At 40.2% G+C, this 24,941-nt stretch overlaps 1 protein-coding gene across 1 annotated transcript in view; it reads right to left on the bottom strand.

The window, feature by feature from the left end:
• Positions 1 to 2,899: 2,899 nt before the first annotated feature.
• brip1 (BRCA1 interacting helicase 1) overlaps positions 2,900 to 24,941 on the bottom strand; it is a 39,964-nt gene continuing 17,922 nt past the window's right edge. The window contains 8 exon segments of the mRNA XM_061073472.1: positions 2,900 to 3,003; positions 3,006 to 3,119; positions 6,189 to 6,926; positions 8,166 to 8,483; positions 8,631 to 8,713; positions 9,062 to 9,171; positions 16,743 to 16,864; positions 17,092 to 17,251. Coding sequence (XP_060929455.1) covers positions 2,900 to 3,003; positions 3,006 to 3,119; positions 6,189 to 6,926; positions 8,166 to 8,483; positions 8,631 to 8,713; positions 9,062 to 9,171; positions 16,743 to 16,864; positions 17,092 to 17,251 — 1,749 coding nt within the window.

The following is a 24,941-nucleotide window of genomic DNA, read 5'->3' as shown; positions in this document are numbered from 1 at the left end:
GTTATAGTGTATTTGTGGTTAATAAATTGAAACTTGAGAGGGATTTATCAGGAATTACCATGTGCCACAGGAAGTAGTTCCTTTTCACACATAGAACAGTAGAGTCCCAAACAGCACGGCTTCTGCTCTGTGTCTCTCTGCAGGTCAAACAAAACATTAGACTCAAGTCTTTGCGTTTTCTTATGAATCTGCATGACAGAAAGTGATCTGGTGTACATGACATACGCTATTCCTAGCAATAACAGCAGCAGGATGTTATATCATAAATAATGTCTGTTGAGAATAATTTTTGAGGAGTTATTAATAAATGCCACCAAGAATTCAGGGAGATTTGTGAAAGTTACTGTCCACAAAATGTCAAATGTGTTGTTTATAAATGTTCGGTAACAGTTCTTTTCTTACTTTTGCATCTCCTAGCTATTGGAGCAATAGCTAGTAAATCTAAGTGCTTTTTTTTAATTTGTCAATGCTATTCTGAATATATGTAAAGTATGCGATTTTGCTTTTAACTGCCAGCTTTTCCTCTAGACCCTTTGATTTTCAGTGTTCACACAGGATGTAAACTGTAATGAGATGACTCATTAACATCCTGTGTATGTGCGTGTGGAAAAAGACTAAATACCACGGGGGAGGTGTACAAGCAGCACACCAAGCGCTGATCTGTGAGAACATTTACTATATTTACAGCTTTGACCACAAATTATTTCATCATATTCTATCATTCAAAGTTAGCTTTTCTACCATTATTGTCTGTCCATGATTTGTTTTATCTCTATTTTCATTTCCTAACTGTAAAGCAGCCTCTTTACAGCCTCAGCCTGTCTCTTTAAAGCCGCTATATAAATCCAAGCTATCATTATTAACGTTATTACTTTACATTTCTGCTTTTACATTAGTAAAACATTGTATTAATAAATTAATAATTTTAAATATTACGGAACATGTTTCACATGGGTGAGAGGTAATAGATGCTGACCTGCCTCAGGGGCACTGGTCACGTACCTTTCTTTTTCGTGAAGATCTCCTGCGCTTTCGCTTGCAAGATCGCTTTACTTTTACAGCTTAATGGGAAAAAAAGATGGTTTCAATTTTACATTAAAAACTAGCTTCAGGATAGTTTAAAGTATAATGATGATATTGCATGAGCATGATATTAAAATGAAAATCAGCATTAAACTCAACTTGTACACATCAGCAAAACACAAAACAATTTTACTGGATAATGGTTCAAAATAAAAAAATCTATCATCAGGTTTCTACACATGCACTTCATTTCATGATTTAAATCTCATCAGTTCCCTTTCATTGCCAGTTACATTATCCATTATTCAACAGAGTCCAATTGGAGCTCCATCTTACACCTGCCGCAAGGTAGTGTAAAGTGCAACAATAGTAACTGGACTAGTTTCAGACAGACACTGCTGTCATTTTTTCATCCCGCTGGTTGAACAGCACATGTACAATTGTGCCCATCTCAGCACACATCGAACTGTTGTGTTCAGGCGCATTGTTAGGTTATTGCCATCTTGAAGCAGTGGAACCTTAATTGTGCTTTTGACTATAACCAACCTGGTCTTAACCCAGTTAACCAGGTTTACAGGATAAGTCTAAATTAACAACCCTCTTACTGGGGTATTAATGACTAATGAAGTTCTGGGTTTACAACTTGTGATGTGTGTTTGCTTATGTTTTAAGAAATGGCAAAGGCCAGGGAAGTTCATTTTTCGTTGGATTCTAAGTTTATGTATTGTACTTTGAGTCAAACAGCATTTATTTCCTGCCTTACTAGCTTGCTAAATTAGCCTCTGTGGCTTCTAGACACTGGCAGTAACTGATGCCTTGCAGTGGTGCTCTCATGACTTAACCCAATGACTGTATATAGAGAAGGACATTACAGCTACCCTGAAGTAAAGCAAAAAAATCTGGATCAGCCCCGTGGCTGGCTGGCTGTAGTGTAGTCTATAAACCCTGCCTTCTCAATGTTAGTGGATGGGACCTGGACACCAACCCTGACTAAAAAAATCAGAGAACACATCACATCAATGTTCAGAGATGTTTTTGTCATTTAAGGAAGTTATCACAATGATTCATGATCATGTTTCTTATACATGTATTATAGGTTAGTTATTTGATTATATAAAAACTGGGTGAAACAACATGAGTGACAGCTGGGATGGCTTGAGTTTGATAATGGGACTTGACACGGTGGCCTCAATGTCTCATCGCACTACTGAACATACTCTGCCCCTAAATCACATCAGTGATGATGGTAGTGTCCAAGTCAAAGATATTTTGGTTTCATTTGTGTACAGTAGGAGGAAGTGGAGACACATCGTACATCTTATTAACTGAGTCACTTGAGCCCTGAGTCAGGGTTTAGTCAATTTCGTGCAACTCCAGGGTAAACAACACATCACGCCACTGTGGTATCATCCTCTCGCTCATTCATCTCCTTACATACACAAACTGTTTCTGGACCATTCCCTTGCAGTGACGTTGAGCAAAGCCATTTTGACACAGCGGTTATATGTCAGACTTTATCGCCTCCCAGTGGTGGTATTAAAAAAAGACAAAGCAGATATTTTTGTGATGTAGTGTTAACTATGATGTTCACCCTCTCCAGAACTTACCTTTTGGGTTGGTGCACTGACTTCCCGGACCATTCAGATCAAGACCACAAGGACTACATTCTGCTGCTCCAGCAATTTGCCAATCCCCCCAGTCTTCTTGTTTTGGACTCACAATGTCAAACTCACCTGTTGTGGAAATGACAGGTGTGCTGGGCACTTTCCTAAAAGCTTTGTGTTCCTTTACAGCGACAAATGTTCCTGACTCAGTCACTCTGGAGTTCACACTTTGGTTCAGGGTGAATTCTGTCTGTTGAGAGGATATCCAGCCGTCATTCTCTGAAAAATGATGTGTGTGATAAAAATTCAGTTGATCTCGCTCTTTGTTTGAGCTGTGCGCTCTTCTGGCTCTGATTCTGGATGGACTGCTCTTCAGATTCAGGATCAGAACCTTAGCGTGATCTGCGCTGACCTTGACTCTTCTCTGGCTTCTCCTGGGCTCAGTCTGTTGACAAGTGACTCTCCCTACTCTCTTCACTTCACAGCCTCCACCTGACAATAAAAAATGAAGTCACATTTCTAGAAAATAAATACAAACAAGAACGTAGTACAAAGTGATTCGAGTAAATCTTGATGATTCTTTAAACCTGCACTGAGCAGAATCACAGACTGACAGGTGTATACAGCACTACACCACAGATCCAGGTGCCAGTGAGACTATATAACATGATTAAGTATGGCTGCTTTGAGGCTAGACTAATACACTGCACCACACTAACTGCTTCCAAGGTCGAGAATGAACTTTGAAACTCAACTTTCAAGCCAACATGGACAGTTCTGTTTAAACTAAATGACAATTTAAAAATCTGTAACTCTGACATCTTTGTTACTCCATGCTGATGGAGATCACGTGAGAAAATGGATGCTAATTCATATGTTCCTCTTTCAAAGCTCGAAAAGTAGAATTTTTAACATCAATTTGGAACAGAATCAACCTAATCCGAAAAGAAATATTTCTTCTTAATTTCTCAAAAAATTGTTAGATATACAGCAGATATATTGTTCACATTATAAATGAACTAGGCTATACTTGGTGTTTGATTAAATAAGTGTCAGTGCTGTCAGCAGGTTTATATTTTATACATTTTTTCAGACCACTCTAATGTATTTTATCCCTGAAAGGATGGATGGACAGAAATACCCAATGCTGCCAGGCTATAATTTCAATGATAGTGAGACAAACCTTTTTTGTTACTCAGCCCTTCTATGAAAACATTATTATTGTAAACTTTTTTCTGTTTTGCAGAGTCTTGACTATTTCCAAAAGCCAGATTTTATTTATGGCCAACAATCTGTAGGATTTCATTAGCGTGGATGGAGGCCTTTTTTTCTGGTGCACTTTCTCTTTGGGAATTTTTTTCTTTGTTACAATGTTTTCTTAGTGTAGCTTTAATGATTTGTGGCTGGAGAAAAGGCTGAATTAGTCCAATGGGGAAAAATGCAGCCATTAACAGACATCACTGGGTCTTTCAGTAGCGTGGCCTCCCTATTAAGTGCTTTTACTCATTCGCTGGCCTCTCCACGCTCCGTTTTGATGATGTTAACGAGTAGTCATGCACGATTGCATGTATGAGGGTCATAGGGAGGCAGTTGATGAGCGAAGAAAGGCTTTAAAGGAACACTTGTCTCCTCTGCTCGTCTACGCAAATCACACACTGGTGAAGTTTGCGTTGTAATGAGACAAATCACATCAGTGTAATCATGTTCAATCTAATTTCTCTGTCTCCCTTCAACTTAGGCTATTTGATAAGTCTGCATTTACCATTGGCTTGATTAAATCACCTCAGCTCCTAACACAAACAATCAAATATGCTCATAAACAGCTGATTATTGCACTACTGTCAGTGAATAATGCTGTGAAATAACATTTAAATGTACAAGAACAAATGAAGAAACCTTTCTGAGAATGAGTGCTCTATGTTACTGGGATCATTTTTTAAATATAAATTACTTTTTTGACTGACATAATTTAACGTATAAACATATCCTTGTCAGGACTTATTGTGGAGATAAACACAGTTACGAGGCCTTTAGATAACCTTGCTAAACATATTGTAGACTAATAAAACAATCTTGCAATAAATCCTACCTTCAGTAAGTTTAATACATAATATATATGTAGAAACTCTTTTAAAGGGCTGTTGAATCAACATAATGACATCTTTGTAGGCAGCTGTTTCAGTAAAAAGTTAACTATGGAAACTTGCTTAAAGTCAGAGCCTGTTTGTTGTCCCTCCAGCATATTGAGTGTCCAAACTGTGAGTCTCTATCTCCCTGTCTCTTCCCTCAGACTCTGTGCTGGACCACTGTCCCTTTCCTCGTTGTTAGTGCCTCGTTCTAGATGTTGTGAATCTGGACCTTTGTCCTCCAGCCATCCCAACCTCCTCCTTGTCCGTCTCTATCCCTCCTCTTTATGTGCATGTTGCCCTTGTCTCTCTTTCGCGCTGTGTCCTTGTTTCCTTTACAGAGTTGTGAATGAGTTTTGCGCTGGTTAGTCTGTCCTTCACCCAGCTCTTCATGTCGGTTGGGAAACAATTGTTACAAAATGTATAATGATGTCAAACATATCCTGTAGCGTATTGACAGACAGAAGATGCTATGCACCTGCATAGAAGCCTCTATTGCATTCTTCGAATGCTACCCCAACCTTTATTACTATCAGTTATAATAATATATGTCTAAATTCTTTATATTTTTCATTTATTATGAAGGAAATCTGAATAAAAATTCCTAGCTGTACAGAGAAACCTGAGCAGTTTTAAAAGTAATTAAGCTCATATACAGTTGCTGTGCTCAAATGGTTATGTTTTTTACTTGGGTAATTCCATTTTAAGTAACTTGAATACATTTCAAAAAGGAGAAAAAGAAAAGAAAAAGGGAAATAAACACTGAAAGCTTACATTTAATTTTATTGTATCTGAACAAAATTAACATGAATTATTATACTGATGGACCCCACACACTAACCCCACTTGAATTTACAGCACATAGCTACACAATTGGAACTGAAACTGAGCAAATAAAGGTCTGTGTTTTAGGTTCAATCAGGCATGTCAAATGTGTCCATGTAATATGCCTCAACATCATTAAAACAGACCCAAATGATGGCGTGCTTTTTGCAGATGATGTACATGGTTTTGTATTTTAATGATTTGTAAAAATGCATATTCAATCAGTGCTGCAGCTTAAGTAATGGTGGTTAGTTGAGAACAGGCCTTAATGGCCTCAGTATAATGCTCTGTCACACTGAATAAGAATCTGCATCCAGATGGGAGCTGGCTTGACTGAAGCCTCATAATTTTCTCTACACACAGTAAGAGTGAGCGGGCTAGTTGCCTCAGGCAGGTACAACATTCTATTTCTCAGTGAAACAGTGATATTGGTAACGCAGCAGCATGAATTGAATAATGCATTTTACATTGCACAGTGATCAGTTTTTAATACATATATCTAGTGAGGAAACATTTTCCAGCATACTGTGCACTCAACACAGTATTTGCACTTGAATCACATATATTCTGCTTAGTTAACAATATTCCTTGTGTCCAGATTGTTAGTTACCTGTTGGAGTGGCAGGGAGTTTGTGTCTGGACCTGGACAGCCTGCGGAGCCTACTGCATGCCTGCCTGCTTTGGGTGTCCACCTCCTTCTCTCCCTCCTCACCTTGTTTCTGTCCCCCGGTCTCTTCTGCACGTCCCTGTGTCAGCTCTGTGCTCTCCTTACTGACTGAAATAGCGCCCTGTCCATCACAAGCAGAGGCTTGCCCTTGCCCCTGGGCCTGCTCAGAGCTAAAAATTTCTTCTGACAGCAGGGCAGAGCTCTCTGGCCCTGAAACCAGCCTGGCAGGCGACTCTGTCCCCGTCTCCTTCTTTGAGTTGTCTTCGTCTTCTTCACCCTCAAAAAGTTCTGGAGTAAAGAAGATGGTCTGGTCCACATCTGTTTCATCTTCAGCTGGAGACTCTGCCTCACTTTCACAACTGGGATCTCCTGATGGCGGCCCGAGAGCCAGACTGAGTGGTTTCGCTTTGGTTTCACTGGAAGCGTCTGCAGCTGCTTGTTTAAGACAAGAAGGCACTTCAGTGTTCTTCTGTGGAGAGGAGATCTCGTGGTTCTCCTTGTGTTCAGAATGATTAGGCACCTCCAGGTGCTGGCTGAGATTACTGGGTGGCTTTTCTTTAAAAATTGCCCTCTTGAAGCAGGTGCTGATGGGGTTGGAGTTGAACATGTGGTAGAGAGACTGAGCTGCTCTTTTTGGTGCAGGCGGCTCCGCTGGGGTACTGTGTGTAGCCTTCAACCATTCTGCAACAAGGGAACAGAATAGAGTTTCTATCATTACACATCCCTGTTTGTAGAGAACACTTTAAACTCTAAATTGAATATAACCATTTAAAGGAAGAGTGGCATACACACCAACGTGGCTACCAAGGCTATTTTATTAAGAAACATATAAATGTGGGCTTACGCTCAATATAACCCAAACAAAGGTCAAGGGGATTTAATTAAAAGCAACAGTCCAACATCTGCTCATCAGCTCGCTCCAGCGCCACTCAGGCATGCAAAAGACCTTACAGTAATGAGGCAAGCCACTCAACTGATCCCATAGCCCCCACCCCCAACTATGAGGGAGAAGAGGGGGTGTCTGTGCCTGTCCCTTTACCACCCTCATCCACCACACCGAATTCAACTGAGCAAACAGCTCAACCCTGTCATGACCCCCACAGACAATGGCCGCTCACCAAGACAATGTGCAAACACGCCATCTCAACATATTTCCGTGTGGTGATGTCATGCTGATATATCCTTGGGCTCAATAACAACGACGGTGTCTTTAGAAACGGCACTGATTCAAATGTCATAAATAAAGACAAAATAATTGGATTGGGTCCCAAACAGTGGCAGCTGTGTGGTGCTAGTGGCTTAAATCTTTAATGCATTTATTTATCGATGGTTTATGTCACTATAGAGAGAGAAGGCGTGGTTACCACAAACTTGTCAGCGGTTTAAAATAAGAAAAAATGGGCTAAAATCAATATTACAAAGTATTTTTTATTTCTTTCCTTAGGAACTTACCCGAGTTAAAAATGATAAGATAGATATTGAGACATGGTAACAGTGACATCATCAGTGACTTCCATGATAGTGTGTAACAACATCATCAGGACATTCGAAGGGTGCCGGTTGGAATGTGGTATTGTACCAAAATAGGTGTAATTATTCCATTTTAAAACTCAAGAAGTACCATTCAGTGATGTCATCTCATCCCCACAGTCACTGATAATGTCAAATGATCCCATCATAAAAGTGACACTGTGACAATCTTCACACCAGGGGCAGTTTAAAATTAGGGTGTGGCAACCCCAAGGTCCTTATTAAGCCACCTGCCAGGTTCAAATTAAATCAGGTGAATTTTTGTCAAGAGAACCGAAAGACAGACAGAAAGGAAAGATTTCTGGAATTAGCATCAAGATATTTTTTAGACTTGAGATCTTACTCTTGCAGCACCAAAGCTTTATTTTCCGACATTTCTAAGTACATTACCTTTTTTTTCATTTTGTTCAGTTTTCGGCTGTGAGTAGGAAAACGGGCGGAAGGTGGACGGGCTTGCATCCTGCTGTGATTCAGGCAGTTTGACACATGAGTGAGGTGTCTGAGGTAGTGCGGCCCTCAGCGGTTCCTGTCCCTTTACAGATCCTGGAGAGTAACAGTTTGGAGGTGAGGCCGTAGAGCACAATGTCTGGCTGTCTGCAGAGGCCGCCTCCACTTTCTGCTGCACCTGAGAGAATTCTGCCAGAGACTGCATTGCATTGTTGAAGGTGTCATGATGCTGGACAAGCTGGCGAACCCATTTAGACAGACCTGAAATTACACAGACACACATATCAGAGACAAACATTATCCAAAGGTCTTAATATGGATAACTATTGCCATCTAGTGTTCAAGATGAGACGCTGTGCAGTTATCAAGTGAAGCCACAACTCACACACTGTAAAACCCACCGCGTACCTGTGATGTATTTATTAGGGTTATTCATGAAACGCTCATCCACGAGAATTAGGGCGCCCCAGTCATTCTTGTGGCGAATACACCTGTAAAGGGATGGTTATAGGTTTAGGTACAAAGAGTGGGAGCACAAAAAGAAACAAGACGGGATATTTTGACAGGAGGACAACAGCTGCCTTCCTCATCAAAACACTGATGTGTCAAGTACTCATGGGTCTATGGGTGAAATACACCCATCTTCAACCTTAAGCCTTCACTTTGAACTCAACTGAACACCTGTACAGACACACAAATACAGACAGTACTCCTCTGTGGTACTTTCTGCTACAGTAGGGCCACATTATGCACACACAGAACCAGAAGGTAAAAATAATACCATCAGCTTCGTCTCAGCTGGTAACGATAACAATGCAGAGGCTGTACAGGACACTTACCTTCCCAGGGCCTGGTTGAGAGCTCTGTAGGCCTGAATCTCGTACCAGCGATTACCTGGGAGAAGACCTCTGGACTTGTGCTGGTCATTGTACTTCATCTTCAGCTCAACCTGAAACCACAGACCCATTGTTAAAAGATCATTAAAAAATGATGGCACTTTTTAAACATATTTCTTTAAATAATAATAAATAGAATACAAATATTTCACATGTTTCCAACGTGTTTGTTTTCTTTATATCTAAAAAATGAACTCTTGTTTTTGTGCTAAAAGGCTTGTGTGCACTGAGCGTATCACAATATCACACACTGTTAGTTTATAAAAGGAAAAAAGCTCCCAGAGCACAATTGTCCAAATAGCATGTTTTACCTGGCAAACAGTAACAAACGTACATAAATTGTACAGCAGTAAATCCTCACACTGATGCTCTTTGAACTGAGAATGTTTGACACCTTTGCTTGATAAATGATTGTTATAATACATTTTTAAAGACAGTTGCTAGAGACGTTTCATTTGATTGACGGATAACTTAATCTTGCTGAACCAAGCATTTTGGCAATAAGCTGAAGAACAGAAATGTAAAGAAAAATTGCAAACATTTATTAATTTAGGATTTGAGAGCACCATTTACACAATGATTGCAAATGCTGGAGGCAGCAGTACATTTTTCACAAACAACCATTGCCACCACAAACAACTATTGCCACCACCATTTCCCACACCAACGTGGCTCCCGATGTCGCAGGATTAGGTTTTGTCTTGATGAAAAAGAAGAAAATTATCTCATGTTGCAAATTGCAGCTTAGATGTTATCAACCCCAGCCTGGACTGAATATCAACTTAGTTACATGTCACCAAGATCCTTACTCCTTGAATTTTGTGGGTTGCTCTTTCCTGTAAAAGCCCAAATGCTTAACTACAGTCTTACTGCAGAGGAATTACACTTTCAAAGACGTTACAAACTATCAAGTACCTACACCAAATATAAAACACTAAAACTCTGCTCTGAAATGAACAACAGCCAGAGCGCTGTGGCATCACCTGGGAGAGAGAGGCTTTCGTGCATGATGAACTAATTTGATTAATATGGAATATGAAGGGTCACACCAAATAGGATCTAGGGCACATCTTACCAAAAACAAATACTACTCAGGGCCTGAAGTGGTGAAGTATTACCTGTCCTCACATTTAGACATGTTCTGAAGGGGGGAACAAAGGGGCTAAAGAGAGGCCATGACAGAGGATAGTGGAAGTAGGAGGGGACAGACAAGGTGGTCTATGTGACATGAAGCATCCCTGCACAAAAATGCCAGGAAAGCATCCATCCATTTGCATCTGTCACTGCTGATTTTAGCGCTAACCTTTCAGAATTGACAAGTGAAAAGTTCAGCTGCCGTCTGACGGGATGCCATGCTGGGCAGGCTGCTGAACGGGCTCTAACTGCTTTTGACAGGTACCGTGTGTTCGCCTTGAGCCACCAAACACGGGGCCGTGGCAGGTACAGCCTGTTACCTCACACGCATCACGCAATGCCACTGTGGCCTGTCTGGACTGTGTACATAAACAAACAAGCAGAGTCACAGGAAAGCCTAAATGTTGTCCCAAAGTTGGACTATGACTAATGACACCTCACCAAGGAATCATGCAAACAACTGAGTAACACCTGCCACCATGAAAACCTGAGCACGGACACTGGAAGAGTTGTGTAATTTGAATAACACAGCCTTGCCTTGTCGGGAGATGTTAAATCACAAGTTTGATCTGCAGAAATATAAACAGCAGCGCAGGCTTTCAATGGGAGGCATCTCATATAGCCCTGTCACAGTATGTCTTACAAATGTTGCTGGCTTCATGGTGAGATGTTTGCCAATGTATGAGACACCGGAGCAGTTAAGGAATCCACTTCTAAACCCAAAGCTGGAACGGAAAGGCCAGTAGCCTCGAGTCGGCGGTGTCATCTAAATGTAATCACAGTCCATTGCAGCGTTTGAGCCATCACATCTCTGCTCTGTACCATGTCACCATCCAATCTAACGTGACAGGTTGCATATGTGAAAAAGCCAATTCTGGCTGCTAGCAAATCACGCAAATGTGCAAGAAACCACAAGCTAGAAAGGATTAGTTAAAATGTCAAGAGATCACTCGGCTGCTTTTGGCCCTGTCCTCTACAGCTACCTGTTCATCCCTAAAAACATATATTTGACCAGTAGGCATGATTCGCAGCTGAGCGCATCTGTTTGAGCTACATTTTAAGCAGGCTGTGTGTGTGTGTGTGTGTGTGCATCAGTGTCAGTGTGCACGCCCCTGGCAGTCCAGGACATCTTGTGTCTGTCACTGAGATTGCTGAGCGCCTCATCTGCGACATGGGGCTGAGGTGACAGCTGAGTGGCTCGTCTTGAAGACAGCGTTCATGTGTGTGCGTGCTCGTGCACACACACTTACAAGGCATCAGACTATCACACTCCTTTCCAACATGCACATGGATTAGCTCACAAGAAGGCTACAAACTAAATCCTACTTACTTTTTAATAGTTGCCATCTTAACTTAAAATATCAATGAATAATAAAGCCCTGCTGCTAAGACTTTAGATACATGTGAATGCTGAGCCTTACCGCTTCACAGACTCTGAGTGGTAACGAACCCAGCACTCGACAAACAGAGCCGTAGAACTCACTTTTTTTTGGTATTACTTCAGATCTGTTTCTGTCTGATCTCTGATTGTCTGAATTTTGTTCAGTATACACAGTATTTGGGTTGATTTGAAATAACACTAGTATTAATACTGGGTAGTTCCTCCCTTTGCTCTCCAACAGCCTCCTTTCTCTGTGTTACAAAATGTTGGAAACTCTGAGATTCTGCTCCATGTTAAACTGACTGCATCACAACTTTTCTGCAGATTATTTAGCTGCACAGTAAAACTGCCGATCTCCTGTTCTACGACATCCCAAAGGTTCTACTGGATTCACATCTGGTGACTCTACAGAGGCCAGTGTGAAAATCCAGGGAGCAGTTTCAGAGATACTCAGAGCAGCTGCTGTACCAACAGCTAGACTAAGATGTGTTTTCAAAGCTGGGCTGTTGTGTTGACAAGGATGATACGAGCAGCCATCACTTACTGTACATCATTCCTTCGGTTGTTGATGATGAAGCCATATGTACAGTGTTGTAAATGTGCCTGGAGCATCCATCATCCCCTCAGCTTGATGATTTCCGTGAACTCTTCAACATTCCTCCAAAATCGCCTTAACATGCTCACAGGCCTTAGAATTAAAACTTTCTTGTGCTCGTCTTTAACGGAGGACAGCAGCATGAGGTTGGCTAATCCCTTCATTAAACCAAGAGACATGCCTTATCAGTTGTAAGTGTCTTTTTATTGCTTGTTAAAGCCACTTATCGTTGACTCACGCACGGCAAGACTGTTCACTGTAAAACATGCCATTGGAAAAACTCAACATAAATGTAATACCACCTTTGGCAGGGCTTTCACTGCAGAGGACTTTTCAAGTTCAAACTTTGATCTTTGTCACAATAACACAACAGGCCAGTAAAGTTCAATGCTATGTGCTTAAACTGTGGAATTTAAGAGTTATATCTGTCTGGGAATGCAGGCAACGCCAGAATCTTAGCGTGCAGGAGACGTTTACATCAAGAGAAGCTGGGTCTCTTATCCTGTGATACTGGCACAGAATGAATATAATAATATGTTTAGTGCTCCGAGGAGGCTGTGAAACGTGACACATACGGGAGAACAGTGAACACATGACACAAAAGACTCAGACCAGCCAGGAAAAGTGGAGCCTTGGGTAACTAAACGTGGAGACACATGGACCTGGTCTGCAGACTCAAAACAACTCCTGCAGGAGAATGATGTTGATTCCAGAAACACAAAAGTAATGTGTTCATAGCAAAGTCTAGACTCCGATAGTTAGAAGACAGTTGAAAAACTGAGGTTCATGAGTTGGTGACAGCACTGAACACAAGTTGCACAACGTCATTTGAAATGGTTTTTCATTTCTTTTCATTTTATATAAACATTTAATGAGATAAAATGTACAACAAGATTTGCGTCGTCGCATTGAAAGGAAATTACTTTTGTCGAAATATGAGATTTTGCTCATCGGACACGGACCTTTTTAGAATTTTGCATCAGCAAGAAGTGGAAATGACAATCCCATGACTATTTAGGGGGATGGATACACCAGTCTGAGTTTGTGTGCATGTGTGTGTATGCTAGTCGAGTGTGGATTATCTCTCTGACCGAGTGCTATAGCAGCATCAGTGCTAGTTTATCATGCTACAAGGGCTAGCTGCATGGCTTTGACAGTCATTAGTATCGGTGTCTCCAGTCTCTCAGCGGTGCAATGAGGTTATAGCTCAAAGAACTTTAAAGCCCCCCGGGGCTTCTCTGAGGACAACTGTGCCTCTGCCATTGAAAGAGGAGATAAACGGGGCAGAAGAAGACAACTAAAGGAGGAAGAGGAAAATATAAGGGACACAATAAAAATATGAGAAAGAAAAGAGCAAAATTTTAAAAAGAGACTTTATCTTAGATGTTACAAGTATGGTGTAAAAAGGTTGATAATATTGTAAAAAATACATCTAAGAAATTACCTAAGTTTGGGGAGAATGTGGGTCACAACCCTGTGTTTACTTTGTAATTAAACATAAAAAAGGGAGAACAGTCACACTATATATTACAGTACACATATGGTGCAATTTAGAGTTTTAAAAAAAACGTCTGTGTGTGTGAAGTATTAAATCACATTATCTGGTAACACATTTCACTTGATTCAAGGTAGACATCAGTGAGGCCTGTTCTGTACTTGAGACCCCTGATTAAGTCATTACAGTCTCCAGTGAGGCTGTAGTGGGATAGATTTACTTTAGGGGCTGTGTTTGAGGTCTTTTTTCCCAAAAACAAAACTAATAATTTTGAAATCAATGACCCTCAAAAGCGGTTTGAGGTTGATGTGTCAGCCTATAGCAGCAACAACTATGACAAGATGTGACAGGAAATGGTCTCTGCGGAGCAAATGAACAAAGGCTGTTGATTTAGAGCAGAGAACTCAGCATTAGAGCTGAACTGTCTCTTCATGCTTGGTCAGCTCCACCTTAGCCCTGACTACCTTCGGCTACCCCACTGTTGTTTTGCTTTATCCATTCAAACCCTACAATGAAACAGCAAGGTGGCACCAAAACATCAGTTTCATGATACTGCATGTTGGTTTTTAATGAAAGAGCCGACCTCTTTGTCTATAAAATTCTATGATTGTACTTATTGTTTTATACATACAAATACAAACCTCTGTTAGCTTTGTATTTGTTCCATTTTTTGTCAGCCTACTAAATGCAATCTAAAGCCTTAAACTACTGTTTCACTTGAATCAAGTCGTCTCAATATCATTTGAATCATCTGGATAATATGAGGGATTCAATTCCTGTGAGCCGAGGCAAAAACCAAACCACAACGACCCAAATAAAATACCATGCTGAATTGGCAAAATTAAGATTTAAAGGTTGAGACTGGTGATTTGCTACAACATGTCACTGTCAAATAATTCAGCAAACAAGCCAAAGGCCAATATGTACTTATCCATATCTCAGTATATTTGATCTTCCCTCCCGTCAGATTTCTTCTGTAGGGGTGAGAAGCGGTTTAATGTGTAAATATTTTCCCCTCTCTAATGTTCGAGTTGCAGGTAAGATTCCTGTATTGCATTTTCCATTTTATTCTTGGTAAGTAAGGGAAAACCCCTGTTAAGCTGGTTTTGTTTATTATATTGGCATTTCTCACCAGACATCTCTTTCTCCCTTAACCATTAAAAAAGTACTTGTTTGGAATGCTGCAAGCTGTACTTTGGAGTGGGAAAGGAGGATGAAATCATTGTTGATATGCTCAAGCTTCCCTTAAGCCTTGAGTTACAGTCTAAAGAAATATTTTCTTGTTTTTTGGTACTACTTTCAGATGCAGAATAAAACACGTTTGTTTCTTAGTTGCAGTTCTGTTGGATTAACTAAAGATAAAGTTTATATCTAATAAAAGATACTCTGTGCTTAGGAAATATTCACGATTAAGTTTTTTACAATAGTAATATACTCGGCAAACAACATACAAAATACTTTCGTTGTACATTTTATTTTGTTAATTTCTTAAATTAAAAAAGCTTGATAATTAAATAACATTCCCTAAATGTCATTGTCTTTGCTTCACTTCCTATTCCCACCTACATGGATTTTGTTAGGCAGTTTTTATGTGGTCTGAACATAGATTTTGGAATTTGGGGTAAAACATCAATAATTCTTCCTAGTGTACACTCACAATTGTTAATTATTCAAATAATCACAACGTATAAGAGAGACAAAATTATTTGAAGTTTTGAGCACTGTCTTTCGTGGTCGAACCTTAGAGGGTAAAAACTCCACCTGTTCGTAAAGAGCAGCCCTCACACAAAAAGCAATGTTAAAAAAAAAAGAAAACTGATAAAAAAAAAAAGAGGCTGCAATGCCCTGAAAGCTGACAGAGGTGAAACTGACAGCTTTGGCTGCACTGACACTGACAGAACAGGTTAGTGAAAGCTTCATCGTGCTCTGACAGGAGGATGTGAGGGGGGAGAGGGAAGAGGGAGGCGACGGGGGGAGACTAAAACTTAAAGGTCAACTTTATCTGCTAAGGACGGAGCAGACACAGCAACATCGCTTTGGGATTTTTTTTCACGGATCACCAAAAAGGGATGCTCTTATTTGGTGTGGGTTTATGCATGCCTGTTTGTGTGTGTTTGTGAGTGTGTGCCGTTGAGTGTGTGCGTTTGTGTCAGTGGGTTGCGTTATTTGTCTAGATGGCATCCAAAATGTTGGAACTTGGTCAAAATCAATGAAATAACTGACATCTTCAGGCAAGGCTCAGACCGCAAAAGTCATAAAGTTATGTTTTCCACTGGAAACAGCATTTTCCTGCTAACAGGGATAAAACGCAATTTCTTTGACAATTGCTGTTGGTGCATGTGTATGGGTACTGTTACAGATTATATGTTCTATTAACCAAATAAAGAGGGGTGGAGCTTAAATGTTCTGATAAAGTTAAAAGAGTTGATTCTCAAGGTCTCTGGCCCCCGTGGCTCAGATAGATCCTTCTGTGATTCAGGACGACAGCAGAGACTCGAGTGTTTGGACGTTCGCTCACCTCAGTGCCCCGCTAACTTTGACTTCTGGAGAATTTTGCTGTGTATGAATGCATTTGAGGAATGAAACTGTTATTTAATTAAGTGTCTATTTTTTTTTTCTTTTCTATAACAAATAACCTACTTTTAAACCAATAACTTGAAATTTGATTTTGTGCAAGTCTCCACAAGTAGTTTTTTTTACCATTGGAGAGGGTTTGACAAGCAAGTGGTTCTCAAAAATGTTCTGGTATGCCCTCAATTCCAATGCCGAAATAAGTTCATAGTACAATATGTCACCAGTCGGACTGTAGGAACGGCTTGTCCAAAAGGTAAGTGTTATATTACATGACAGTTTTTTTACCCTACATTTACCCCCCAGTGTGATGCATAGTCTTCTCATATTTACTGAACAACCAGAAAACCTACCTGGATTTGGGAATTCATGGTGTTGTTCTGGGAAGACTGGTTGTAAACTTCTCGTCTTAACCAGTTATGTTCTTGACAGTTAACATTCTTATTACCTGGAGGTCTTTGATGTTTGGGAAGGGAATTCCGATGGTGACCACTGCCCTGGCATTGTCGTCTGTGAATTCCAGTCCTTCACTCACTTTACCCCTACATACAGCAATCAGCAATGCACCATCTATAACAACAAACCACTGGAAATGAAACATAGTACACAGCAGAACTGAACAAGACTATACTAGCTTTAGTCCAGTTGTATAAATGATTTATAATTAATGTCAAGAGGAGATTATCGAATTAATGTGTTTCAGCCCTAATTCTACGGACATCATGTCACTAAACAAGTTGTTTCAGAATGATATTACAAAACCAGTGCGTCAGCGTGATGATCTTTACCAGTTTGACCTCTTTCGTCACAGTATTTAATGGCATTGTAGTAGGTCTGAAGCAGTTCGTCAAAATCCCCCTTGCCTCCACCGCGGGGCTCAGTGATCACAGTTTTCTGTTGTTCTAGCTTCTCCCAGAGACCAGTGTTGATCCACCGGTCCCGCAGCTTGTCCAACATCTGAGCAAACACAAGAGGGATCATGTTGTAAATACATGGAGATGGGAAAATGACGATGCAGACGTGAGCTGGTGAAGAGATTATTGATCCAAACTTCATCATTAACATTAAAAACAACAGCATTAGTTCTGCTCACGTGACATAACTGCTGAAGATATAAAACAACTTACAGTAAATGATGTTCAGTAATGATAAACAGCGGAGTTGCAGAGCAGGTCATTAATAGTTTTTAATAATATCCTCTAACACTTTGCGTGTATCATCAAGGACCAGTGTGTGTAAAATCGCCTAGAATCTCACTGATGTGATGTTATCGGACTGATTGCTCTAAATATATAAATACTGTGTTGACACTCGTGTTTAAAAAATATACTTAATTTGTATAGATTGAGCATATCACAGCTGTCTCAATTTTATTTCCAGCGATAATTTGTTTGCCTCCAATTTGGACTAGAATTATGTCTTCCCACGCAGTGTTCTTTCTATCGTACTCACTCTCACCCAAACTCATGGTATTATCCACAGCAGCAGCACTGTATCAGTGTATTTATTTTATTAATGACATCACTGCTGTGGCAGTTCACCTCCACCTCACTAACAAACACCTCGATGTCGGTGTCAGAGAATTTCTCTTCCTCTACTCATCGCTTAGGATAATTCAATATTCATGAGGTGCTTTGCATTGACCATTTATGGTTGAATGTGGAAGAGTAGGGGGCGGACCTTGAGGCAGATCCACGTAAGCACATTTCCAAATAGAGTGTGATTTGTAAAGGGAAAATGGCCTCCAGGTGCATGTGCACGGTTTTATAAACCATAATCTTTTTTGCCTACACCATTTTCGGCTTATGTTCGCACATACACTTTTAGTAAGATTCCTATGCACTGTTTTATAAATGAGGCCCCTGGACTGTACATCTTCACACACAACACTGAATCGCCAAGTACCTGAAGCCTGTGTTTCGCCTTCTGACACAGTCCAAGACTGAAAAATGCTTGCAGCAAGGAACAGGAAGCATTGATCTAACCATGTTTGCTGCTGTGTCCTCATACAGCATATATCCCTCTTCTTTACTTACACGTAGAGAGCTGATGTGCTTAAACCCCCTCTGTAATAAAATCACTGTTGCTGTGCTATTGTTAGTACAGAAAGTCAGCAGCTCTCGGGGGAGGCACATTGATCTAAAAGCCCACATTCTAACATGGCCCCACTCATGTTTGTGCTGTGCAGATTATATCCTTGAATAAGCACGGCCTCAGAATCAAAGAGCAGCTTCACTGGCTTGGAAATGTGTTAGAAGGGTCAAGTAGAAGTTCTTCTTGTAGTCAACAGAAAACTTCTCAACAGGGTTATAGTGTCAGACTGTGAAGTCTGAGCCAGATGAGGAAACAAGATGGCAGGGCCTATTTATGATATCTTGTCCCGACAGTAAACTTATTCTTTTTACCAGCTCCTTTTACCTGTTGCTCAAAGTACCACTTAAAGTCTAACACAAATTCATCCTGGAGGTTATGTGTAGTACAGAGGAAAACTACAAAGTCAGAGGGGGAATGACACAGTAAGAGAACATTGGTCATTTGTTCTATGCTATTGTAATTAAATCATAGTGGTAAAAATGTAGCATGGGAAAGATTAAATCAGGTTGGTGCATCCTCAGGCAAGCGAGGCCAGGACGTTTGCATTAATAAAACATAGCACATTCACTAAATATGCAAGGACTCCCCCTTTACGTGCGTCTTCAAATTCAGCCAACTGTTTGTCCTGCAATTGCTTTGCGGTGATGAGGAGGAGGAGATGAATAACTCATGTTATGTACTTAAGGCAGATCTACCACTAAACAAAACAGCCATTATCTGCCAGGCTGCACATGGAAAGGAGCCGATTCCAAACAGAGGAACCGTATCTGACATCACAAGATGGATCATGTTTTCGCTTTACAGGTGTGGTTGTGGTCTGAAACATAACTACTGAGTGCTCATTCAACCATGTAATAATGACTATCGAGTACTCCATATATGTACAAATTTACATAGCGTTTTTGTAGCATTGCAGTAACATTACAGTGAATAAAACACTGAAAATAATGTGGGGGGGTTTCTTCCATTTTTACTCTTTCTTTATGTATTGTTAAAATCCAATAAATGGTGCCAAGTCAGTACTTTCAAGGATCCATCAGCTACTTCTTCTGTAGGTACACCAAATCACACTACCTCTGTAACCATATTAAAAACCCTCAACAAGGTCAGTGTCATGCAGAGGTGAGTAAAGCAGCGTCTTGGAGTGAAAGCACTTAACTACTTCCTAAATTATGAATTTGTGTCCACATCAGCACCCATCTCATGCAGTTTACAGTGAAGCTGTGAATTGTAACTGCTGACATCAGTTTGGATGCATTATAAAATGGGTTGATATTGTCCAAATGGAGTTACGTTGAAAGATTAACACTCATACTTCACTCTCATATTCATCAGTGCTTCCTGAGGTGAGGCGTAGTGAATGTCACGGCTGTGCTCTGAGACTGACAGTCAGTGCTCAACTGCTTGTGAAAGTTTGGAGGATCTCCGCTGCGTTCCACAGAAGCACCATGGCCTCAGATGCTCGAAGGAGAAAGCAGAGGATGCTGAACCTTCCACATCACACGATGAAGCTGCGACTATGAGATGCTGTTCTGGTTTCCCAAGCAGCATCCTGCCATCTGTGTGGCCCTCTAATCTCCCGATGGACATTGTTTACTATACATTACTAATTAAGTGTTTTACAATCTGCAAACATGTATGATTTTTTATTTGTATATCATACAGATTCAGTTTTAACAATGAGGTTCCGAATATGATGTCTAACATATGAATTTGTGGTTTGTAACTGTGGGTGGCCAAACACTTTCAGCAAGACAATGAACCCCGAACCTGCTCCTGATGCCGAGTCCTCAGTGTTTATCCACAAGGCATTCGATCAATTATTTAAAAGATGTTAATTTTATTGTTCAATGGAGTATTAAGGTCATATTCAAATAAAGACAAATTTGAGAATAAAGTCATGATATTGTGATCATAACTGAAGTCGTTATTGTATAAAATATCCAACTTTTAAAAAGGGAACTAAGTAATCTAGAGCAATGCACCACTTTCTTTTAGTTTATCGCATCACAGTCCTGTGAGCATCTCAAACATCAACTTTAATTATTCCAATAAAAATGTTTTCAGTTTTTCAGCTTAATGAAAATGCAGCTAATTCGAGTTGTTTTTTAAACAGCTACCTCTCATGTGCTGGGTTATTAAATGTCCATCTACAGGCTCAACAATACAACTCACTTCAAGACAACAAAACACAAAGAAATGCAGGTAGCAGTTATTTAAGGCCAACCAACACAATATTTTTTAGAAACTCCCTAAATTACATTTCCCAACATTTAAGTTATTTGTATGTTTTGAAAAACAAAGAATAAATGTATAAAGAATGTGTTTATGAAAAAAGTATGCGCACAGTTGCAGGGTTTGACAAAACAAAATTAGAAGTTACTTTATAATTCTATTCATCTTAAAGCAGTACACATAACAGTGTATTGCAGAAGCATAAGATAAAATTCAACTAATCGCCAAAAAGAAAAGTTGACAATTAAAAGTAAATTAATTTGTTGCCAACCATTTTAGACTTTGACAAGACATCTTACGGAAGTAAAGTTACAAGCCAGCCTAACTGGGAATGAGCAGCATTTAGCACATATGAGGCCACAACAAAGTGTGAATAATTTATTGTCCTTTCTAGGCATGGTAGGTGCAATGCTCAGCCTCTGCTGGCGACATAGTAAAGTGGGCCAGATTTTTCTGCCAATTGGGACAGGGTGGTGAAACAACCAGATAGAAGCAGTGAACTGTAGTCTTTCTCGCACTTTTGTACTTCCCCTCCCTCCCTCACCCCAATCTACCCATCTTTCACCTCCTCGGCATCCGGCCTCTCTCTATCTCCTTCCCTGTGTCCCCGGTGTCAGTGAGCTGTGTGGCGACACATGCAGCTCCTCTAGTGCCTGCTGAATTATGGAAGGGGTTTAGAGGCGACGGCATTAATGAAACATGCCGTTAGGAGCCACATTTCGCAGTGGCGAGGGGAGACGTGTTGTTGCGTTGTAAATTATTCAGTTCCAAAATATCACAGCAACCATCACGCCAAGGCTGGTGGCAAGAAGCCACCTGCCACCTCTGGCCTGCCACTCTTCCCTTGTCTTCTGCTCTACACATCCCAGCTGCACTGGTGACGACAACAGAACTCTGCAAAAACCCTGCCTGCTGCCCAGAGATAAAGATGCTCACTGATAGACCGAGTTAACTTCCTTATTTAAAGAAATTGAAATAATTTTTTTGAGTTGAATTTAAAAGGGTATGCTTTAAAAATGTCTGTCAATTAGAGCCCAACCAATACAGATCTTTGGGTACTGATGACGATACTGATATTAGGGAGTAAAACATTTTAAATACCAATATTTACATTTAAAAGATTTGGCATTACCAAACCATTTACACAACCAAATATATAGGACTTGAATTAAAATATTTCCTTTGTAAAATGTGAACATGAATGTATATCACTTCTGCATTGCTTATTCCATAAATACAAATTGTCTTCATCCAAATGCTGACATGTCAGTGGAAGGCTCGTATCTGTCAAGTTTTTTCAGCCAAGTGATATATCAGTATACGCATTGATTGTTTTTTATTTCATTGATTCTAAACCAACTGTAAAAAATACAATGGAATTATTTGTGAATAAAATTGTCAATCTCACAATCAGTTGTGTTGTTGTGACAATTGTCAAATAAAACATTGGCATCAGTATAATGCATTGAACATAACAAATGTTGAGTATTGACTACATACAAAAAAATCTAGAAATCTGTATTTCAATAATCTCAACAAGACTCTGAAATTACTATCTACTACTAATCTGCACCTCCTGTGCACCATTGTGAGCAAAATCATCAGAGGCATCACACAAAAATACAGTTTCAGTACTTTTTTTTTTTTTAAGTGCAGTAATTTCCTGAAACATGTGGACACTTTTAGGAAATGAGTCAGACAGTTGTAAATAGAACTTGTTTCAAACTGTTGTGAATGAAGAAGCTTGTGAGCAGTAGAAGGACTGAGTCAAATATACTTGTGTGCGTTTTCATGTAATGAAGGAACAGGTCACCCAGTTCAACAGTGTGACTCACTACTGTGTTTGTAATGGTTTTTGGGCCCTGATGTCCGAGCTCAGACTGGATACACACAATGCTTTGTTAGTGGGATCAATTCATGATTAGTTTTTCCGTCTTTCTTTGTAGACAATCAAAAAAATGCAGAATAATAAGCAGCCTAATTATTTTATGATGCAGTGTCTTGAGTTATGCAGTAATTTTTATGCCATCAGTGTTCGTCTATCACTATTTTACTGAAATGATCAGACATACAGGAGAGAATAAAAAGGCTATTCAATTATTGTGCAAGCTATATATCAACAATAAAATTTCACTGGTTAAAGATTTTCTTTCTTTTTTCTTTCAAACTCATTGACAGGAACAAAAGGTTGCAACTGTGGCTGAAAGGCAAAAACTGTTCCATTTCACATGTGTTCTCTCGGTCTGAAAACATGAGCTGCAGCTTAGTCAGCCAGCAGTAACCCTCAAGTTTCCACTGTAAAAAGGCAAATAAAACATCACCTCTGCTCTAAAAGAACACAAAAAAAAAATGAGGAGGCTAATGCCACACTGAGCAAATTGACCTATGAATCTAATGTGCTCCCAGACACAGAGAACCGGTCTCTCTCTGAGGTAGCTGTTCTTCTCGTGCTCTCATTGCCCTGAGCTCCTGCCGACAGTGCGTGTTGGTGGGTGTTCACCCTGCAGTCTGCTTTGACTTTGATTTGACACATGCTCCGCAGAGCTCAGGCGCCAGCATTGGGTGCATCTTCACACAGACAGCCAGGCGACGTCACCTAATGGCCCTTATCTCAATCTCCTTTAAAAGCATCTTGTAGTGCCTGCCATCTTTTGCTGCCACTTCTGTAATAAACCATCAGTCCCCCTCTCCTGTGGAGCATTGGTCTATTCCTCTGGCGGCTAGGACCAGACGGCAGGGCCCGCTGTGATTTTAATGGGCACTAACTGAAGGGATGTTGAGGTTAAAGTGCTACAAAACCACAGCACTGGTGCGGGAAAGTGAGTGTGTGTGTGTATGAGACCATGATTACAGACATGCCTCTGTGTGTCCTTGTATTTTAAATAGAAGCAGAGTTTGCATTTTCTTTGCAATAATTTGACTGTAGGGCTCAGAGTTCATTGCTGGAAAATGATAATCACAGCAATAGTAAAACAGATTAAGTTCTTACAAAACCCTAAAATACATAATGCTGGCAAAAGTCAGATTTTGGTTGATTTTATTACTAATTTTTATCCTACACATGAAGATAGTTTAGCTCAACGTAAGCAGTGCCAGAGCATCCTGCTGTGTATTTATGTTTGTATGTGGGGGTAAGCAACTGCTGTTAGTCACAGCTGTGTACGAGGAGCTGACAGCCATCATCTCCACACATTGAACTAGGGTGTCCGGACATGACCTATCCTCTATGTATCCTGCGCACACACGCACACACAAACACACAGATTACAGAGCAGACGGGACTCGGCGGCACCAACAGGCCTCCACGGGCTCCAATTAATACCCCAGCCCTTCATTTCCCCTCATCTCCTCATCTTCAAGAGTTGACTACAGATTAAATATTCATGCGTCGGCACTGAGAGAGATAGAAGACTCCTACATGGCTATCAATAATAAAAAAACATCCCACAGCTCATAGGTGCTCGGCTGACATCAGAGGCTGACAAAAAGGAAGGTAAAATGAGAAAAGAACAAGGCCTAGAGTGTTAGCTTTCCCTCACAGTTTGGATGGCAGGGTCATCAGCTGTTTGAGAAGGCAACTGGATAGCAAGCAACCCAGGACTGCAGGGAAATCAAACCAGTGACGCGATGAAATACAAGTCAAACAGACACTATGCAAATATGCCAAAGGCAAAAACTAAATAAGCCAAGGGCAAAACACAACTGTGAAGGTCCACTGTTTGATGGAAAATGACGTGTCCACTTAACATGACACTGACTCATCACAGCGAAACAGTGTATCAGTGATGCTGGCTTCCATGATATGATGCGAGTGTAGTACATAAGCAAAATGCCACATTCATAACCATGAGCTTCAAAAATCCTTAGTTTATGTGACCAAGGCTAAGAAAAACGAACTTTTTTACTGCTGTAACATTAATGAAAAATTCAAAATTGAAGATTTAAAATGGTAAACTATAAAATGATTATGTAGTTAAAATGATGCTTGTGACTCAAGGCAAATGGTTTACTGAAGTGCAGCAAGCAGCAGAGAACTCTTTACCATAAAAGTGATGGTCTTAAACAGAATAGCTTGAAAGTTTCTGCTTTTATGTATATTGTGTAAATTATAACAGTGGATTTCACCGTGGCGGTACAATTTGAGGGGTCTGGAGATAATTAAGAATTAATAACATATGCTTCAAATTTTCTTTTTCAGACATTCTCTACTTTTTCCTTTTTTACTGAAAACTGCAAAAGTCTAAAAACTTTTCAATTTTAAAATAGGTTAAGCTGGACATAATCCAGGCACACTGCCACCATAGAGGGCTTCACTGCA

Source organism: Limanda limanda, chromosome 6 (genome assembly GCF_963576545.1).
Source record: "Limanda limanda chromosome 6, fLimLim1.1, whole genome shotgun sequence".
Classification (NCBI taxonomy): domain Eukaryota; kingdom Metazoa; phylum Chordata; class Actinopteri; order Pleuronectiformes; family Pleuronectidae; genus Limanda; species Limanda limanda.
Note: the sequence above shows the minus strand (reverse complement) of the source record. Positions and strands in the feature narration are given on the sequence as shown.